Raw genomic sequence first — 17,976 nt, 5'->3', positions numbered from 1 at the left:
GACGGACATTAGCCTGACTGGCCTGGAATTTCCTGTATACCCTCTGGATCCCTTTTTGAAAAATTGGTGTAACATTTGCTACTCTCCAGTCTTCTGGTACAGCAGCTGAATTTAGGGATAGGTTACATATACAGATTAGTAGATCAACTATCTCACATCTGAGTTCCTTAAGAACTCTCAGGTGTATGCCATCGGAAATTGGTGAGTTATTGGTTTTTAATTTCCCCAGGAGGTCTAGACCTTCATATCTGGTCACCTCAATTTGGCTTAATTCTTCAGACTCCTTTCCTGAAAATAAGGGCTGTGGCATAGGTATATGCCCCATACTTTCCACAGTGAACACAGAAACAAAAAAGTTATTGAGCTTCTTTGCCATCTCCCCATCTTCCTTTAGCAACCCCTTTATTCCTTTGTCATCCAAAGGGCCCACTGTGTCATGCCTGCCCCTGCTGATGTCATGCCTGCCTTTGCTGATGCCCCTGAGCAGGCTCCTGAGGACCCTGAACAGGCTCCTGAGGACAGTACTGCAGCAGAAAGGCAAAGACTGGATCCTGTAGCTGAAAGCTATCTAAGTGGTGAGGAGGATAGAGCCTCCCAGGGAACACCTGCAAGGGATCAGTCTCTGCTGCAGCCCAGTAATTCATCATCAGACTCGCCTCCACCTGTAACCAGGCTCAGGAATGTAAGAAGACAACAGCTGAGAGAGCGAAGGCAGAATGCACGCATGCGTGCCAGAAGATCTCTTAGCCCTGATTACTGACAGGATCCTGTCCTCACTCCTGGCTAGCTAATGAGTTGATTAGCTAGCACTGTATATATGCAAGTCTGTTGCCAGCAGTCATTTGTGCTGGCAAACATCGTTTGTTCAGGACCTGAATCCTTGCATCTCTGCTCCAGACCTTGTGGAATTCTTCTCGGCTTGATCCTCGGCTTTTGACCTTTGGCTTTGTTGACCCTGCGTTCATCTCTGACTCCTCTGGTATTGTTGTGATTTATGGACTTGAAACTTTGGTATGTCTGATCCTGCTTTTGGACTGTGATTTAAACCTGCTTGAACCTTGCTACCTGATTTGCCCGGCTTGACCTCGGACTGTTCCTGGACTTTTGCTTGCTTGTGTCACGCCCCCTGGTCCTGCCGTGACACACTGCTTCTCTGGCTGGTTGCCTACTCTGGATATATTTTTTAAAATGTTTATTGCAATGTTTTTAGCAACCCGCTCCTCAACATCTCTTTGCATGCCTAATTATTGGCTTAAATTTCTCTTGCCACAGCTTGTGGTCCCTCCTGTTCGATTCATTGGGGCAGACCTTCTGCTTTTTAAAAGAAGCCTTTTTTTTTTTTAGTTTTTGTAGCTTCCTTACTTTCTTTGTTAACCACACAAGTGGTTAAGACACTGAACTGCAGGCTGTGGAAGGTCAGTAGTTCAGCAGTTCGAGACCCGGGTGCCGCATTATGGAGTGAGCTCCCATCTCTAGTTCCAGCTCCTGCCAATCTAGCAGTTCAAAAGCAAGAAATTGCAAGTAGATAAATAGGTACCACTTCGGTGGGAAGGTAACAGCGTTCCGTGCGCCTTGGTTTTTAGTCATGCCGGCCACATGACCACGGAAACGTCTTCGGACAGCGCTGGCTCTTCGTCTTTGAAACGGAGATGAGCATCGCAACCCTAGAGTTGGATTCGACTGGCTTTTGAGCAAGGGAACCTTTACTATCCTCTAGAGGTTTGACTCTCTTGTGTTTCCCCTTCAGCTTCCTTTTTACTATTCCCTTCATTTTTGTAAAGTTCCCTCTTTTGAAAGCAAATGGAAAAGTTTTGGCCTTTAGGGGTAACTTTCCATTTCCCTTAATGCTGAACTTAATAGTACTGTGTCACTGTTCCCAACTGGTGTAGCAATCTCTATATCTCTCACCAGGTCTTGAGACCTGCTCAGGACCAAGTCCAAGATCACTACCCCTCTGGTTGGCTCTGAGACCAACTGTTCCAGTGCGCAGTCATTTATGATGTCTAGGAATCTAATTTCTACAGCATGACTTGAGCACATGTTTATCCAGTCAATGTGAGGGTAGTTGAAGTCTCCCAGTATAATAATATTACCTGCTTTAGTCACTTCCATTATTTCCTTCTTCATCTCAAGATCAGCCTCAAGGGTTTGATTAGGTGGGCGATAATACACCCCCACTTTTAAGTAACCCTTAGGGCCCAGTATTTCTACCTATAAGCTGCCCTGAGCCTGCTTTGGTGGGGAGGGTGGGGTATAAATCAAATAATAAAAATAAAATATATTGCTTCTGTTGGGGAGTTAATTCCCCTTAATTGATTCTATAACCTATTTGATGTACAACACAACAACAACCTGTCCCACACCCTGACCTGCTTGTAGAGCTTATATCCTGGAATGACTGTATCCCATAGATTTTCCCCATTCCACCATGTTTCTGAGATACCGACTATATCTAAATTGTCATTGAACACCGAGCACTCCAGCTCCCCTCTTAGCTTGGAGCCTTCTAGCATTGGTATATAGAGACCTATAATGTGTTTACTTCTCCAGTAACCCTTGCCTCCCTTGACCCCTTAGTCACCGCACATAGCCTTCAATCACCATCATGCCCTCACTCCCAAGTTCTTTTTTTTAATAAACATTTTATTTTTTATAAAGACAAACATCAAACACACATACATACATAAATGGGATTCCATTACCTCATCAATTTACAAGTTTATGTACCTCGTACCATATTTGTTTTCCATGTTCCACCTTGTATTTTTACAGGAGTCTTTTACATATGTTAAAAATAAAAAATAAAGTTTTTATGCTTTTTTAAAAGGTTGTATGTCTGTATATTTTAACTATTGTATTCTTCAATCCATTTATAAAATCTTGACCATGTATTTTCAAAAGTTACTTCTGTTTGTCCTTTCAGGATTAAAGTTAGTTTATCCATCTCAGCAGTCTCAAGCATTTTATTTAAAATTTCTTCTCTTGAAGGTACCTCGTTTCTTCTCCAATGCTTAGCATACAATATGCTTCGGCGGGAGGGCAGGGTAGAAAACCAATAAATAAATAAATAAATACAGTATTCTTGCTGTTGTTACTACATGTATTATAAGATAACGATCCTTTTTTAAAAAAAATTCTGGTAAAATATTCAATAAAACAGTTCTGTACATAAGGTATAGGACTCTTTAACATTATTTGTAATAATTCATGAATCCAAGACCAATATTTTTAACTCTATCACAAGTCCACCACATATGAAAAAAGAACCAACTTTTTTTAGCATTTCCAGCAGACATTTGGTAGGTTAGGGTAAAACTTTGCTAATTTAGCTGGAGTAATATGCCATCTATAAAACATTTTATATGTATTTTCTTTATATGAAATTGCTTTGGTAATCTTTACATTCTGTTTCCATACCTGAGACAATTGATCCAAATCAATGTTATGTCCCAAGTTTTGTGCCCATTTAACCATAGAATTTTTGACTACTTCATCTTGTGTCTTATTATCTAGCATTAATACATACAATTTTAATCAATTTTTCATCAGTATAGTTCAATATCTTATCCATTTCTGTTTTCTCACTCCAAAGTTCAATTATGCTCCTGTTAGTATTACCCAGTGTCCCTTTGTGTACTGGCTTGTCCTGAACTGGAGGTTCCCCAGTTCCTGTCAACTCCCCCCCCCCAATTAGTTTAGAAGCTGCTCTGCCACCTTTTTGATATTAATCGCCAGCAGCCTAGTTCCCTTTTGGCTCAAGTGAAGTCTATCTCTTTTGTGCAGATTCCACTTGTCCCAGAAAGTTCCCCACTGCCTAACAGACCTTGCTCAGTGAGCAACAGACCAGACAAAAGACCGAAACAGACCCAGACAGAAACACCACTCTCCAGCAGGCTATGAGCACCCACTCACCCTCAAACTCTGTCCTCTCACAAAACAATGTCAGTTTATGCTCCCCAGTAATTTAGCAGTTTAGGAAAGGCAAAAAAACACTCATCTTCCCAGCAGCTCTTTCTTGGGTTCTTTCTCCCACCTCAGCTGGCTCAGTTCTCAGATGAGAGTGGGCTATGCCATGCCCCCTTCCCTCCCAATGTATTAGCTGAAAGGGGGGGGGGAAATTGTTAAAAGTTATTTTGAATACCTGTTGACTGTTAAACTTTTATAGCTGATCAGTCTAAAATCATTGTGAAAATTACTAAAACACAACAAGTTTAGTATTTTTTAACATCGATCTGTCACTGCACAGCAGGGCTTTGCCATCCCTGCTACACGCTCTTTTGTACATCAAGACAGCTTTGGAAATTACTTCCCAGTAAGATACTCACCACACTGGCTAAAGTTTCCTATACTCCTTCAATCAGGAAGTTAATGTTTCTAGATTTAAATAGACATATAATAACAACAAATGAAAAAGAAACAAGACTTTTTATGGAGGTGGGCAGTTCCCATCTGCCTGTGTCACTTATCTGTCAAGTTATGTTCTTCAGTTGTACAAGTGGAGACACAATTATTTGGGTCCTCAACTAGTTATGTTAAATAATTTTCTTTATCCACATTGAAATTGAACTATTTTATTTTATCCTTTATTGTCAGAATGGTTTTGGATCATAATTCTTGACATATGTTGGGTGATATACTTGTAATATGAAATAACACAAATGTGTAGCTTTATCTTTCATTGACTACCAGCATTTGGGATTACCTCTCAGGTTGCTTAAGCATATTTAATACCTTCATAAAAAAGTTTCCTTTCAGATTTCAGTGTGGCAAAATCTTCATTACGCTTCATAACAGAGGCCCCAATGCTAGTGGTGAAAGCAGTAAACCAGGCCTCCAAAGAGAGGCTAGTGGTCTCCACTTATTTTGATAACTCTAGGCTGAAAAATATGACTCTGCAAATAAAGCAAAAAGGGGGTGGGGACTCAAAAACTGACTGAATATGCTTCAGGAACACAGAACAATGGGGGCAGATGAATGGGAGAAGGAAAGATGGGGAAATGAGTATGTTCAGTGACCACAGAATCCTGGTGGAGGAGATTTTGATTGCTGAGAGATTTTTTAATTACGCCCTCTGGTGATCCTTTGTAAGTCCATCTTGTCAGCTACTAATTTTGAATTAGTTTGTTCCATGCACTTTTCTTTGTTGGAAATAATTTATTCATGTGCTCTCTAATTTCTAGGTCTAGAATGGCTAAATACTGAAGGTCCCCTTTCTTTGCATAAAGACTTTTGTGGGAAAGTGGTTGTATTGGATTTCTTCACTTACTGCTGCATCAACTGTATTCACGTGCTGCCTGATCTCCATGAATTAGAACAGAAATACTCTTCTAAAGGTATCAATCAATTTGTTTGCTGAGAATACTCATATCGTCACAGAGTAACTTTGTCATTAACAATTTTGCAAAGAATCTGAATTTATAATATTAGAAATCGGCATACTCCCATGTACTTCTTCAAAAGGGTTACCTGTAGATGTCTGTTTCTAGAGAAGGGCCTGAATCAGTAGTATAATTCAAAATATCACTAGTAATATTTGTACATATACTTAATATCAACACAAAAATTAATCTTAGGAGTTTGTCGCAATAAGAATTTCAGCTCCTCCCTCTTTTTTTAAAAAAGGAAATGCTAAGTCTTCCTGACCACAGTTGCAAGAAATTTTTTTAAAAGGCCTCCTCTTTGAAAATATCCTGAAATCCATTTTCTAGATTTTAGGAAACTTGGGCCATGGTCAGATGTGCCTTTAAATCCAACTCAGCTGCGAATGCCTGACAGATCTAAAGGGCATGATCAGACAGCAACATCTGGGAAAGGTCCCACAGCCATCAGCACCTCGTGCTGCCCTGTCACAGAAGCTGAGTTAAAAGACACCGGGGAAAGTCCGGTCCTAATGATTGCTGACAGGCTACAGATGGACTTTCCCCGTCTGATCGCTCAAGCACGCTCTCATGCCATCGGGATGGTCTGCTCATTCCATCCCAACTCCATGTCGGTTTTTTTCCTTGCTTAGCAGTATGTGCATAACCACATACTACATGGGGAACCCTCAGTGCAGAGGTGCAATTCCTCGTTTATGCACATGGGAAACAAAAGGCAAAAAACCCCACTTGGCCGAGCGTGCCGTCTGATCGGGCAGTGATGGGCTGAGCCCGCAGCTACAAAGGATGTGTGATTGCACAATGCCATGTCAATTTCAGCCGGGGGAAATCGCTTCCCCTCCACACCAAATGGCAGCCTTATTCCTGAAAGCAATTGTGGGTCTACCATAGCATCTGACTTCAGCATAAAAATTTTAAAAGATGACGAAAAAGCTAGCATTTTGCAGTTTAAATTCTGTGAAAATGTTAATTCTGGGTGTTTTTAATCTGTGCATTTTTTAAATCTTGTTAACAGGGTTGCTTTGTGTCCTCACAACCTCATGTTGCTGTATTAGTTGCCCTGAGTTTAAGGAGATGAGGGATATAAATAGATATTTTAGATAAAACAGATTTTCTGTATTCCCGAATCCTGATGTGTGTCCTGATTTCTTGAAATACTTGATCCCAATTCAAAGACAAAATTCAGAAGAGGGAAGTCTGAAGGTGAGGCCAGAGTTCTTTGGAGGTTTGAGGCCTACTACCTGCCTATATAACCCTGGCCTTTCCTGGCTACTCAGATTTGCCAAGGGGCAGCTAGCTGACTGAGTCCGAGAGGTAATTAATGCCTCCTTGAGACAGGGTGTGGCTGCCGCAGCTTTGAAACAGGATATGGTGAGTACACTACCCTGGGCCCATGAGCCATCAGTAACTATCGACCAGTCTCAAATATTCTATTCTTGATCAAGATGACTGAATGACCACCCATTCAGTCATCTTGATCAAGAATGGAATATTTGAGACTGGTCGATAGTTACTGATGGCTGGGCAACATCAGAGCACCAGCACTTTGTTGTACTATTGTTATGTTTTTATCTTGTTTTAATTGTTTAATTATGGCTTTTGCCCCAGTTGTTAGCTGCCCTGAGCCTTAGGGGAGGGTGGGATATAAATCGAATTATAAATAAATAAATAAATAAATATTAATAAATCAAGCATTCCTGGATGAAGTGGATTGTTGAGATCCTTTCCAGTCTTGTTTCAGGCCTGGTTAACAGGGTTGAAACAACCTTGGTCATCCCTGGTGGATGATCTGTACCATGAGATGGAGAGAGATAGGGAGTGCAACTCTTATGCCTTGACAGCTTTCAATCCTTCTGGACTGCCTTTCTGGGCTGGGTCTGCGAAGTAACGCTTTTGGTGGTTCTGATCCTACCTGGTGGGGGGTAGGTTTCAGAAGGTGGTGTTGGTGGACTATTGCTCAACCCCTTGGCTGGCTCTGTCTTGTCCCCTGCACCTTTCAAACGTCTGGGTGAAGTCATCTGGATATTTGGGCTGACTTGTTACCCATATGTGCTTGATACTCAGCTCTATCTCATGCTTCTGGCTGATCCCAGGGGGATTGTAGGGACACCAGTGCCTGGAGACAGTTTTGGAGCAGACATGAGCTACTAAACTGAAGCTTAAATCCAACAAAACAGAAGTACTACTGGTGAGTGGAAGGTCTGACCTAAAACTTAAGGTGTCACTCATTCTGGATGTGGTTGCACTCCCCCTGAAAGAACAGGTCTATAGTATGGGGGTACTCTTTGACCCGGACCTGCTGCTACCTAAGCAGGTGGCACCTGTAGCCAGGAATGTCTTTTACCAGCTTCAACTGGTTTGGCAAATGTGGGCTTGCCTGGACTGAAAACATCTGGCCACTGTGGTGCGTGCCTTGGTTTCATCTAGATTAAAATAGTGGAAAGTTCTCTGCACCAGACTGCCCTTGAGAAGTGTTCAGAAACTTCAGTTGGTGCAGGATTTTCCCGCCAGGTTGTTGACTGGAGTGGATCACAGAGACCAGATCACTCCTGTCTGGCTCCCAGACTGTTTCCAGGCACAATTCAAGGTACTGGTGTTGACCTGTAAAGCCCTGTATGACCTGGGACCAGCATACTGAAGGACCACCTCCTCCCTTACAAACCTACCCAACCACTACCCGAAGTTTTGCTTAAGGTGTGCCTACCTTCTGTGATTACATGGGTAGCAACCCGGGAGAGGGCCTTCTTGGTCATAGCACCAAAACTCTGGAAAGTTCTCCCCAGAGAGACTCACCTGTCCCCTTTTGTTGCCATCTTCTGCCAGCAGATGACTTTTTTGTTTTGTCTGACATTCCCTCAGTGATCCCTCCATTGTTCCCTGTGTTTTAATTTTTTAATATTTTTGAATGTGTAGTTTGGTTTTAATGATGTGTTCTTGTTTGGTTTTAGCGGTTTGTAAGATGTGTGTTTTATTTTATATGTTTTTAATTTGTTTTCCACCGTGGTGGCTCTGATGAGGGCAGAAGGGCTGGGCATAAAATTTGTTTTGTTTTTTAAAAAAAACCAGGTATAAATTAAATGAATCCCAATAATTTCATACATTGGGCACCCATGGACTAGGCTGTTCCTGGCATCATCGTTTCCTCTTGATTTTCACCTCCTCTTCAGCACCTTCGATCTCAACATAGGTTGGGGCTGGGGCAGCAGGACTGGGACAACTGTGTATCTTAATCTGCAATATGGCTTAGATGGCCAAGGAGACATGTGTAACCTCCAGGACATGCATGAGTCACTTTGGCCATTTACATAGCCTCGTAGTTTTGTGAATGTTGAAGTACTGGGTCTAGTCATTCTACAGAATGAAACCGTATCCTTACTAAAATACCCCGACTAGATAATTTATTGCTAAGGTGCCTAGTAAGTAAAATAACTTGCAGGAGCCTAAACCTTTTGATTAATCAGAAACTAAAAGCACAGAACTCTAGACTGCAGGCAGAATAAGCATCCTTTTTATCATATACTTAGTGTTCCAGCATAAAGTTTTTTGCTATTCTGCCATACATGTTTTTAATTTGTGTGGTGCATATGCCCCCGAGTATATACTTATTTCATATCAAAATATATGTTGCTATGATAGGAAATGCTTGAATACAAGGAGCTGTTGTGTGATATTGTCAAGGTCATCTCATTTTCTTTCATTAATGCATACACATCTGGAATTTCATAGGTCTGTCTGTGGAACAAAGGGCAGTTTCCACAGGAGTTAATACCACATAGCATGTCTATCAGATATATTCTTGTTCTTATCATTGCAAGTGCTATTTCTGTGTACAGTGTGGCATCCAGAAGGTTATTTTAAGCCCTAATGCACATTCATTTCACGTCATCAGTCTAGAAATGGCCTGTTGGATTGCTGTTTGAGGAAGTGCTTCTTAACAGAAATACTTTGGATAAGGGCCAGTTTGCTGCTCTTGTCTAGCCCTTTATTGCAGATTCAAATTCAAATGCATTTTCACATAGTAAAATTTGGCCTGAGAGAGTTCAACTTTACTTTAGAGTACCTTTAGAAGACCTCTCTCTGAACCGATTGTAATGATTAATAAGGCTTACACCTTGGAGATGTGTCAGGCTGGCAGCACAGAATTGGGCTGTATCAGGGGCATATTGTGGGCAGAGTGGGTCTTAGCTTGGTTCTTAGGTTTCTCCAGCCTCAGGCATGTTTAGGCTTGCCAAGTCCCCCCGGGGGGTGGGAAAACCCCTGCCCAAGAGACCCGTTACCCGCTGCCAGTGGATCGGGCACCGGGAGGAACCCCACCCCCAAAGCATGTGACATCCCTGGCGTCAGCACGTCACCCGGAAGTGACGCAATCACGTCGGGCATGTTGGGGGCGGGGCCACAATCATCAGAGGGAAAACTCTATGGTTTTCCCTTGGATGATTGTGGCCCCGCCCCCAACGTGCCCGACGTGATTGCGTCACTTCCGGGTGACACGCGCACATGGACTCCCGGACCAGCACAGGACTCCCCCGCTCTTCATGAGGTGAGGACTTGGCAACCCTATGCATGTTCTCAACACTAGCAAAGTGTTAGAGCAAAGACAACCTTAGTGTATATTTATGATATCCCACTGAGGTCAATGCAAGTGGGAAAGAATAGAGACCCCTCCCCACATCCCTGGTGCAGTATAGTGCATAGTCCTGGCTTGCAGCCAGCCATACTCTTAAGTCTGCAGCCAGTTGCAGTCCTCGAGAGTGTTATTTACCATTAGGAACTCATAGTTCAGATGATAGGGATACAGAATGGCACTATATATCTCTGGCCTCGTATCTAGCACCCTTTGAACACACACAGGGGACTTGGATGATGGGAACCCCCAGAAAGGCCACTCTGCACGAAAAGGGAACACTGATCAGAAACAGTCAAGGCACTGAACCATATAACTAACAGTCCTCTGATCAGAACCCTTACAGGTACTCCACCTTACAACACAAACACTCAATGGCTGCCTTCAAAGGATGCAAGCCACACACAGGTAACCAAACTACAGCTGCTCATCTCAGACTACAGCTGCTCCTGATGATTGTATGGGTGCTTTTTGACAGCAGCAGAGCAGATCAGAGTAGAGTTGCTAGTAGTCACCCTGGACAGTAGTTGTTTTCCTGTGTCTCCTACTTGCAAGCGAACAGTTACTCTGGTATGGCCTCATGTTGACAACACACTGCTATCCTGCCAGGGTATCTGTACGCCACTTCTGGTCTGCACTGTACACAGAGGGAAGGTTCGTGCAATATAAATGCAAAGCGATATAAAGTGTAGTTTGGTTACCTGTGTGTGGTTAATCTTCCAGACAGAAGTGCTTGTTGGTAAGTGTTTCCACAGTGACCGTGGTAGTGTGTAGAGGAAAGTCATGTTTCTGAAAACTTGGCAAGCACACGCATAAGAGCCACAGTTGGCCTAAGTTCCTGGGCATGTTTCTTATCTGCTTTGGGACATGAATGTCCTCACCATACAATGCAGGATTAATGTTGTACACAGCAAGGAAACTAATCTTTCTAATTATAAATATAGTTTTATCCGGTTGGTAGAGATTTTGTGGCTTGGTGCCTTGATCTATATCGGGGTGGCCAAACTGTGGCTCCGGAGCCCCATGCGTCTCTTTCACACATATTGTGCGGCTCCCGGCAGGGCGGCTGGGGAAGCTAAATATTATTAGCAAACAAATATCATTGGACAAATACATATCATTATCAATATCTGCTTTTACAGCTTTTGTTATTATTTTTGGCAGTCTTATTTAATGTTAATAAAAAGCAAATTTGCATATTTCCCAGTAAAAACATGTAATATTTGTTCATGTCTTGGAGCTCTCAAACATCTGAGATTTATTCCATGTGGTTCTTACGTTAAGCAAGTTTCGACACCCCTGATCTATATCAACAATTACTTTTTGTTCTCTTTCTTCTGCCATTTTTGTGTCTCTCCTTGTCTCTCATTTCTTGCACCCTCACCCTATGGATGTTACTGAGGATTAAATCTCACTAACTTCAATATGTATAGGACTACAGCATTTTCATATTGAATAAAAAGTCAAAGCACTTCAGGATATTTCCCACTTCCTATGCAATGTAGTCTAGTCTCCATTCCTGCAGATTGTCCCCTTGCCCAGGAAGTAGAACAGGAATGAATGCATTGGGATTAGTGCTGAGACCAGAGATCTCGAAGTCTGTGGCTTATCCTTAGAGCCTAAATGTGTAAGGGGAAAAAGAATGCCAGTTGGAGCATCTGCCCAGGAGTCTTCTGTGTGTCTTTGGAGCCTGACAATGAGGTGTGAAGTGCAGATTACCCCCCCCCCACACATTGTTTAAAAACTGTATGGATGAAAGAATATTGGAGTGCTTCGGTATAGAAATGTTCTCCCATCTCTTCCTACTGTCCTTAAGAGCTTGGAAACTAAGGAGGGCTGGCCCTGGTTAGTGCTTGGATGGGAGACCACCAAGGAAGACTGGGGGGTGGCTATGCAAAGGAAGGCGATTGCAGACCACCTCTGCTTATCTCTTGCCATGAGGGGTTGCCGTAAGATGGTTGCAACTTGACAGCAGTCATTTATTTATTTTTTATCAATGTGGAAATGTTCTCCCATCTCTTTGTACTGTCCTTAAGTGTATCCATCTGGCCCACAGCAAAAAGGGGTGTAATTGAAATCCAGCATTAATAAAACCTCTCTTCCAGATGGTAAGAAATAAAATGCAAAGCAATATAAAATGTATTTATTTAAGCTAGTGTGTGGGAAGTGACCGTATCTATCACTTTATGCAATTATTTGGATATAGGATTGTGTCTGTTAACAGAGCAAAATGCTAGAATCTTATTTATGGCAGTGTTCTATCAACACTGAACAACAGAAGGACAAGGAAATTTTCTGTGAGATTTTCTGCTAGAGGCGCTAAAAGGGTGTCATTAAAGTTGAGATTGAACTTGGCTCTGTATCTGTGTGTTTCAAGAGCAGATTGATAGTTCAGTTAATATGTCAGATTGATTATTCAGTAAATTGATTAGCACAGGTTTTATTAGTTCCGTAACTTTTAAAACAGATTTTAAAAAGTACATTTGTGTGTGAAACCTGTCTGTCTCGTTATTGACTTCATCATATTTTCCCTAAAATGTCTCAGAAGGTAAGTCCTGTATCATTTATGAAAGCTGAGTATATTAAGTCACCATTTACATTTTAACACAGTTAAAGGGAAAGATTAAAGCTGTGTCTAAGAAGCAATCCACCAAAATGAGTAGCAGCATAGTTCCTGTTTCCTAAAGACTGGGGGGAGCTCCAATGAATGTTGCCCATATTGCTGGTTAATTGTAAGCCATTTTTATTCATATTATTACAGTGCACTGTGTTAATTTGGTTTATTTTGGGGCTATGTTTGTTGGTAAGGCTTCAGTGGGATATAAATATTCATGTGCATATTTTAAAAGTAATTAAACCCAGTGATGTGAGCTGAAGTTTAAAATGGGAAGTTTTGCTTCCTGGAAAAGTTACAGGTTGGAATTTTCTGTCCTTTACGTAATGACGTACAGACTAGATAAAACTTGGTAGTGCCATTTTGGTGTTTCCTCTGTCAGCAATAAATTGGGCAGCTGATCACTACTAATGTACGTTATCAGCCCCTAATCCTAATATGAAAGTATACTAAGTTGTTCCCTCTATCCTGAATATTGCCATGTAGATGGACAAGCCATGGCATACCTCTGTCCCATAGGTTATCGGTGTTGCATCTTTATACAGCTAAATCCTGTGCATGAGGCAAAGAATTCCAGGGACTCCGCCTCCCATGGGACACAGTACTCTAGTCTGCTTTCTCCATCTCTGAGCATCAAGCAATACTTGCCCACTTGGGATAAAAGTAAACAAGGAAGTTAATATGGAAAGGGTTGCAATTCAAGGTTATGTTAAGAAAAGAGAAAATGATAGTATGAAGAAACAAAATATACAGAACTATCATGCACTTCTGATTCTGTTCTTGATTTTGAAGCCCTTAAGGATGTTCTTAAGACAGGATAAGGTTTTCAAATCCTAATGTGTCCATATACTGCAGTGGACTGCTGTTCTAGATGTTCAGTTCTTTGTTGCAGTTTTTTCAGCTGTTTCCAGCAGACTTCCCCATATTTCTCCATTTTCCTACTCTTTCTCCTTCAGTGGGGGAAGTCATCCAAACTAGTTAGATCACACTGCCTCTCTCTCCAGGGAGGGATATGCAAATTTGTATAGACTGGGGGGAGCTCCAATTTGCATATGCCACACCCCCTGACATCACCCTGACATCGGTGTGTCAGAAGGCAACGTCCACCACTCAGGCTCCACCCCAAAAATCTCCAGGTATTTCCCAACTCAAGAGCTGCCGAGCCAGCTTTACACTTTGACTAAAGACACTTTAGGTTTCCTTTGCTCTTGCAGGGAAGCTACCCTACAACAAGCATGAAAATACAGATCAAGTTAGTATGCTTTTTCTTTTTCTGCAATAAATCAGGAAAACAATCAAAAGATTATTTTGGCAACAACATGCCTGGGAGATATATTAATTAAAAGAGATCCTGCCAACCTAGCTGTTCAAAAGCAAGAAATTGCACGTAGATAAATACGTACCACTTCAGTGGGAAGGTAACAGCGTTCCGTGCGCCTTGGTGTTTAGTCACGCCAGCCACATGATCACGGAAATTTCTTCGGACAGCGCCGGCTCTTCGGCTTTGAAACGGAGATGAGCACCGCAACCCTAGAGTCGGATGCAACTGGCTTTCGAGCAAGGGAACCTTTACCTTTAATGTTTATAGTAGTCTTGAGGAGCATGTGTTCTATTGTGCCTTCACACACATTAAGACCAGACAAGGTATAATCCCAAACAGACATCACACCATCAGGCATGTACACAATGCTGCGCATGTTTGCCATCTACCATAAACACATCAAAGCAGCCTATAGCAAGGATAGTCCTACAGTAAGATCAGGTGAGACATCATCTGCCTTAATTGGGTGTCATTAAAGATGGGGGAGGGAAAACAACAGATTTGTTCCAGGGGACCCAACACAATGGGAAATTCTCTTACTTAAAACCCAAACAGAGCAAGTGGGAGACATGTAAGACATCAACTTCCAAAGAGTCATGATACTGGACAGCTTCCCAATCATGCCATTTTTTTGGTCTGAATTTCTTAACACACCTTGGATCAGCCATGAACTAAAATCCAAATACTGACACTAAATGCCAGTGGAGCCCATGCAAGTCAATTGGCGTTCCTGGATCTCATTATCTCCAATGTGAGCCTCTCCCATTGTTTTCAATGCGCAATCCTGTCATTCCTTTTATACATCCCAGTTAGTTGCCCCTTTGAAACTGTACCACACAATTTTAGGTAACAGCAAAAGGAAGAGCATGAACATGTGCAGAGTGCACATTTCTTGCCAGTGTTCTCTCTGGGCTGCACACAGGGCAAAAGGAAATTTTAAAAGGCCTCTGATCTGCATGTCGTCGTCCCCAATCTTGTTCATGCAGATGGTGGAGAGAGAGAATTAAGTTGTGCAGAGAGATGGTTGGAAAGAACCTATTTTCCAGGACTCTTGAGCAAATACACAATGAAGATGCAATAACAATCATGTTGCACATCTCACAAGAGGCGCCTGCAAAGAAGGGTACACTGAGCAACCTTTACAATATAAATGCATACAAATAAATTGTAGCAAAATATATCTTTTAAGCAAGAAGACCGCAAGAGACTGCATAATTTTTCTTCTCATAAGCACATTAGGCTTTTCCTCAAAGGAACCATACAGTTGGCACCTCCCATTAGGCATAAGTTGCCTACTGGAATCCTTTCTAAAGTGTTACAGGCCTTGAGCAAACCTACATTTCATCCTTTCAAATCGTCAGAATCTAAAGTTTCCTTCTCGGAAGACATGCTTTTTCTTGCAGAGGTGACTTCTGCAAGAAGGATTTCTGATTTAGGAGCTTTAGAAGAAGAGATTTATTTATTTATTTATTTATTTATTGGTTAGACTTTTACCCCGCCCTCCCCGCCAAGGCGGGCTCAAGAGATTGGATTTATTCCCTGCCCTTCACTACCTGAAGGAGTCTCAGAGCGGTTTACCATCCCTTTCCCTTCCCCTCCCCCCAGCAAACACGCTGTGAGGTAGGTGGGGCTGAGAGAGCTCACTTGAGAACTGCCCTTGTGAGAACAGCTCTGAAAGAATTTATGACTGACCCACGGTCACACCAGCAGCTGCATGTGGAGGAGTGGAGAATCAAACTCAGTTCTCCCAGATTAGAGTCCACGCTCTTAACCACTACACCAAACGGGCTTTATCGGCCCGGAAGGAATTGTGTATATTTCACAAAGTCTCAGTGGTACTCAGGAGGGATCTTTTCTTTGTGGCAACTGTATTTTCCCTTTATCATGTTAACCAAGAGTTGGCACTACCATCCTTTTGTCCTACTCCATGTTGTCCCAAAGAGAGAGTCTGGTACAAACTAAACATGCGCAGGGCTCCATGCGTCTGCTTAAATAGGACAGTGCAGATTAGGCTAAAGGATTTTCTGTCTGTGTCTCACAGCTCACAGCCTTTAGGTAAAAAGGTCTCAAGCCATGTATCTGAAAGGCATATGAAGTGCAAGACCTGGGACTTCCAAAGGATGTTACGGACCACTCTACCAGATCTGCAGCAATGTCAGTGAGCTTTTCCACCAGGGTTCCCATGGAAGAAATCTGTAGAGCTGTAACCTGGTGCACCTTTTATGCCTGTGTAAGACACTATAGGTGGGACCAGTTAAAATCTGTAGAAGCTTCATCTGGTAGAAAGGTGTGCAACATAGTGGTGGAACAGAATAAAAATAAAAACAAGGATCCCACCCAGGTTGTAGCTTGGGCATATAACCAGTTTGGATGACTTCTCCCACTGAAGGAGAATGAAACATTGGAGCTTCTTCTCTTCGGTGGGGCTAAATCATCCGCACTCCACTGCAAAAAAAAATAAATCTAGTCATACGCACTATCTGAAATGGAGCTGGGCTATACTAAGACTGGAGGGGTCAGCCTCGCTGTAAGTCAATACAGTCTACACAGATTTGCATAGTCCTGCCTAGAGTGAGAGGAGGTGTGACCTAACCAGTTTGGATGGCTTTGCTCCACTGAAGAGAAGAAACCTTCAGGTAAATTCCAATCTTTCATTCCTTGCCTTCCTTAGATTATATAAGCCAATTCCCATTACAGTGTATTTCCTGAAAAGCTCACAGAGGTATAAAACAAATCCTGCAAAGTGCCAGATTGTCAGAAATAATCCACATTTCTTATCATTGTACAGAGTGACACCATATGAATAAAAAAACCAGCTCTTCCAGTGGATCAGTAAGCCTATTTAATAGCCATTGCTCTGCTGAGCCTTTGATTTGTTCCAAGCATGCTCAGAATTCCGTGTGACAGCACAGGGAGTTTGTAGTGTTGCACCTTATACACCTTGGGGATGTGGCATCTCTGAAGTGGCCTCTCAGTTCATTTCTTATCAACCTTACCTCTATAAGATAGAATGGTTTGTTCTGGTGCAAAGACCTGGGGTTAACAGTTGTCTATACTTTATTAAGCCTTTTAATTGCTGCAACTAGTTTTCAATTAATTTTTTTTTACTCTGCTTTCAGATGGCCTTCTTGTTGTTGGTGTGCACTCAGCAAAATTTCCAAATGAAAAGGTTCTGGATAACATCAAAAGTGCTGTTCTGAGATACAACATCACTCATCCTGTGGTAAATGATGCAGATGCAAGCCTTTGGCATGAGCTAGAGGTGTCCTGCTGGCCAACCCTGGTCATCCTTGGCCCCCGCGGGAATATGCTGTTTACTCTGGTTGGTGAAGGACACAAGGAAAAATTATTTCTATTTATATCCATAGCCCTGAAGTATTACAGGGAGCAAGGACAGATCAAAACTAATATAATTAGGACACAGCTTTATAGAGATTCTTTGCCACCTTCTCCTTTGCTGTTTCCTGGAAAAGTTACAGTGGACACTTCTGGGGACAGGTTGGTAATAGCAGACACCGGACATCACAGGATTTTGGTTGTCAGGAAAAGTGGTCAAATTCTGCACATTATTGGAGGTAAGAGTAAATTGAGTAAACTATCACAATAGATTTTGAATTCTGTGTTACTTGCATAGCTTCTAGTACTGTACAGTTGGCAGTATTGAAAACAAATTTGTTTGGGAAATTTGCTTACTTCAGTTATCTTTTAGGATATATTGTGTTAGAGTAGTCTGCAAATTGGTGCTTCATTATTGAACACAGGTACACATTTCATAATCTACACACTATTGACAGGCTGAGAAAAGTACCTTAAACTACAAACCCAGTAACAGGGTTTAGGTGAAGACATTTCACCAAGGCATGTTTTTAGTGTCAGCATGTCTTTACTGTGAATGCTCTGATGATCTGTCCTATTTTTATCATGTATAACTGATGATATCTAGCAGTCGCAATCTAGAAGATGTAACCCTTCTCTTCAAGAGAAAAAGCAGTATAGTGTAGTGGTTAGATTTTTGGAGTAGAGCTGGGATCCCTGTTCC

At 42.0% G+C, this 17,976-nt stretch overlaps 1 protein-coding gene across 1 annotated transcript in view; it reads left to right on the top strand.

Moving 5' to 3' along the window:
• Window positions 1-17,976, top strand: part of NHLRC2 (NHL repeat containing 2) — a 55,909-nt gene that overhangs the window by 3,433 nt on the left and 34,500 nt on the right. The window contains exons 2-3 of the mRNA XM_015425532.1: window positions 5,181-5,333; window positions 17,057-17,512. Coding sequence (XP_015281018.1) covers window positions 5,181-5,333; window positions 17,057-17,512 — 609 coding nt within the window. The remainder of the gene's footprint in view (window positions 1-5,180; window positions 5,334-17,056; window positions 17,513-17,976) is intronic.

This window comes from Gekko japonicus, unplaced genomic scaffold, assembly GCF_001447785.1.
Source record: "Gekko japonicus isolate JY-2015 unplaced genomic scaffold, Gekko_japonicus_V1.1 scaffold633, whole genome shotgun sequence".
In the NCBI taxonomy this organism is placed as follows: Eukaryota; Metazoa; Chordata; class Lepidosauria; order Squamata; family Gekkonidae; genus Gekko; species Gekko japonicus.
The sequence above is the reverse complement of the archived record's forward strand: the minus strand, read 5'-3'. Positions and strand labels throughout refer to the sequence as shown.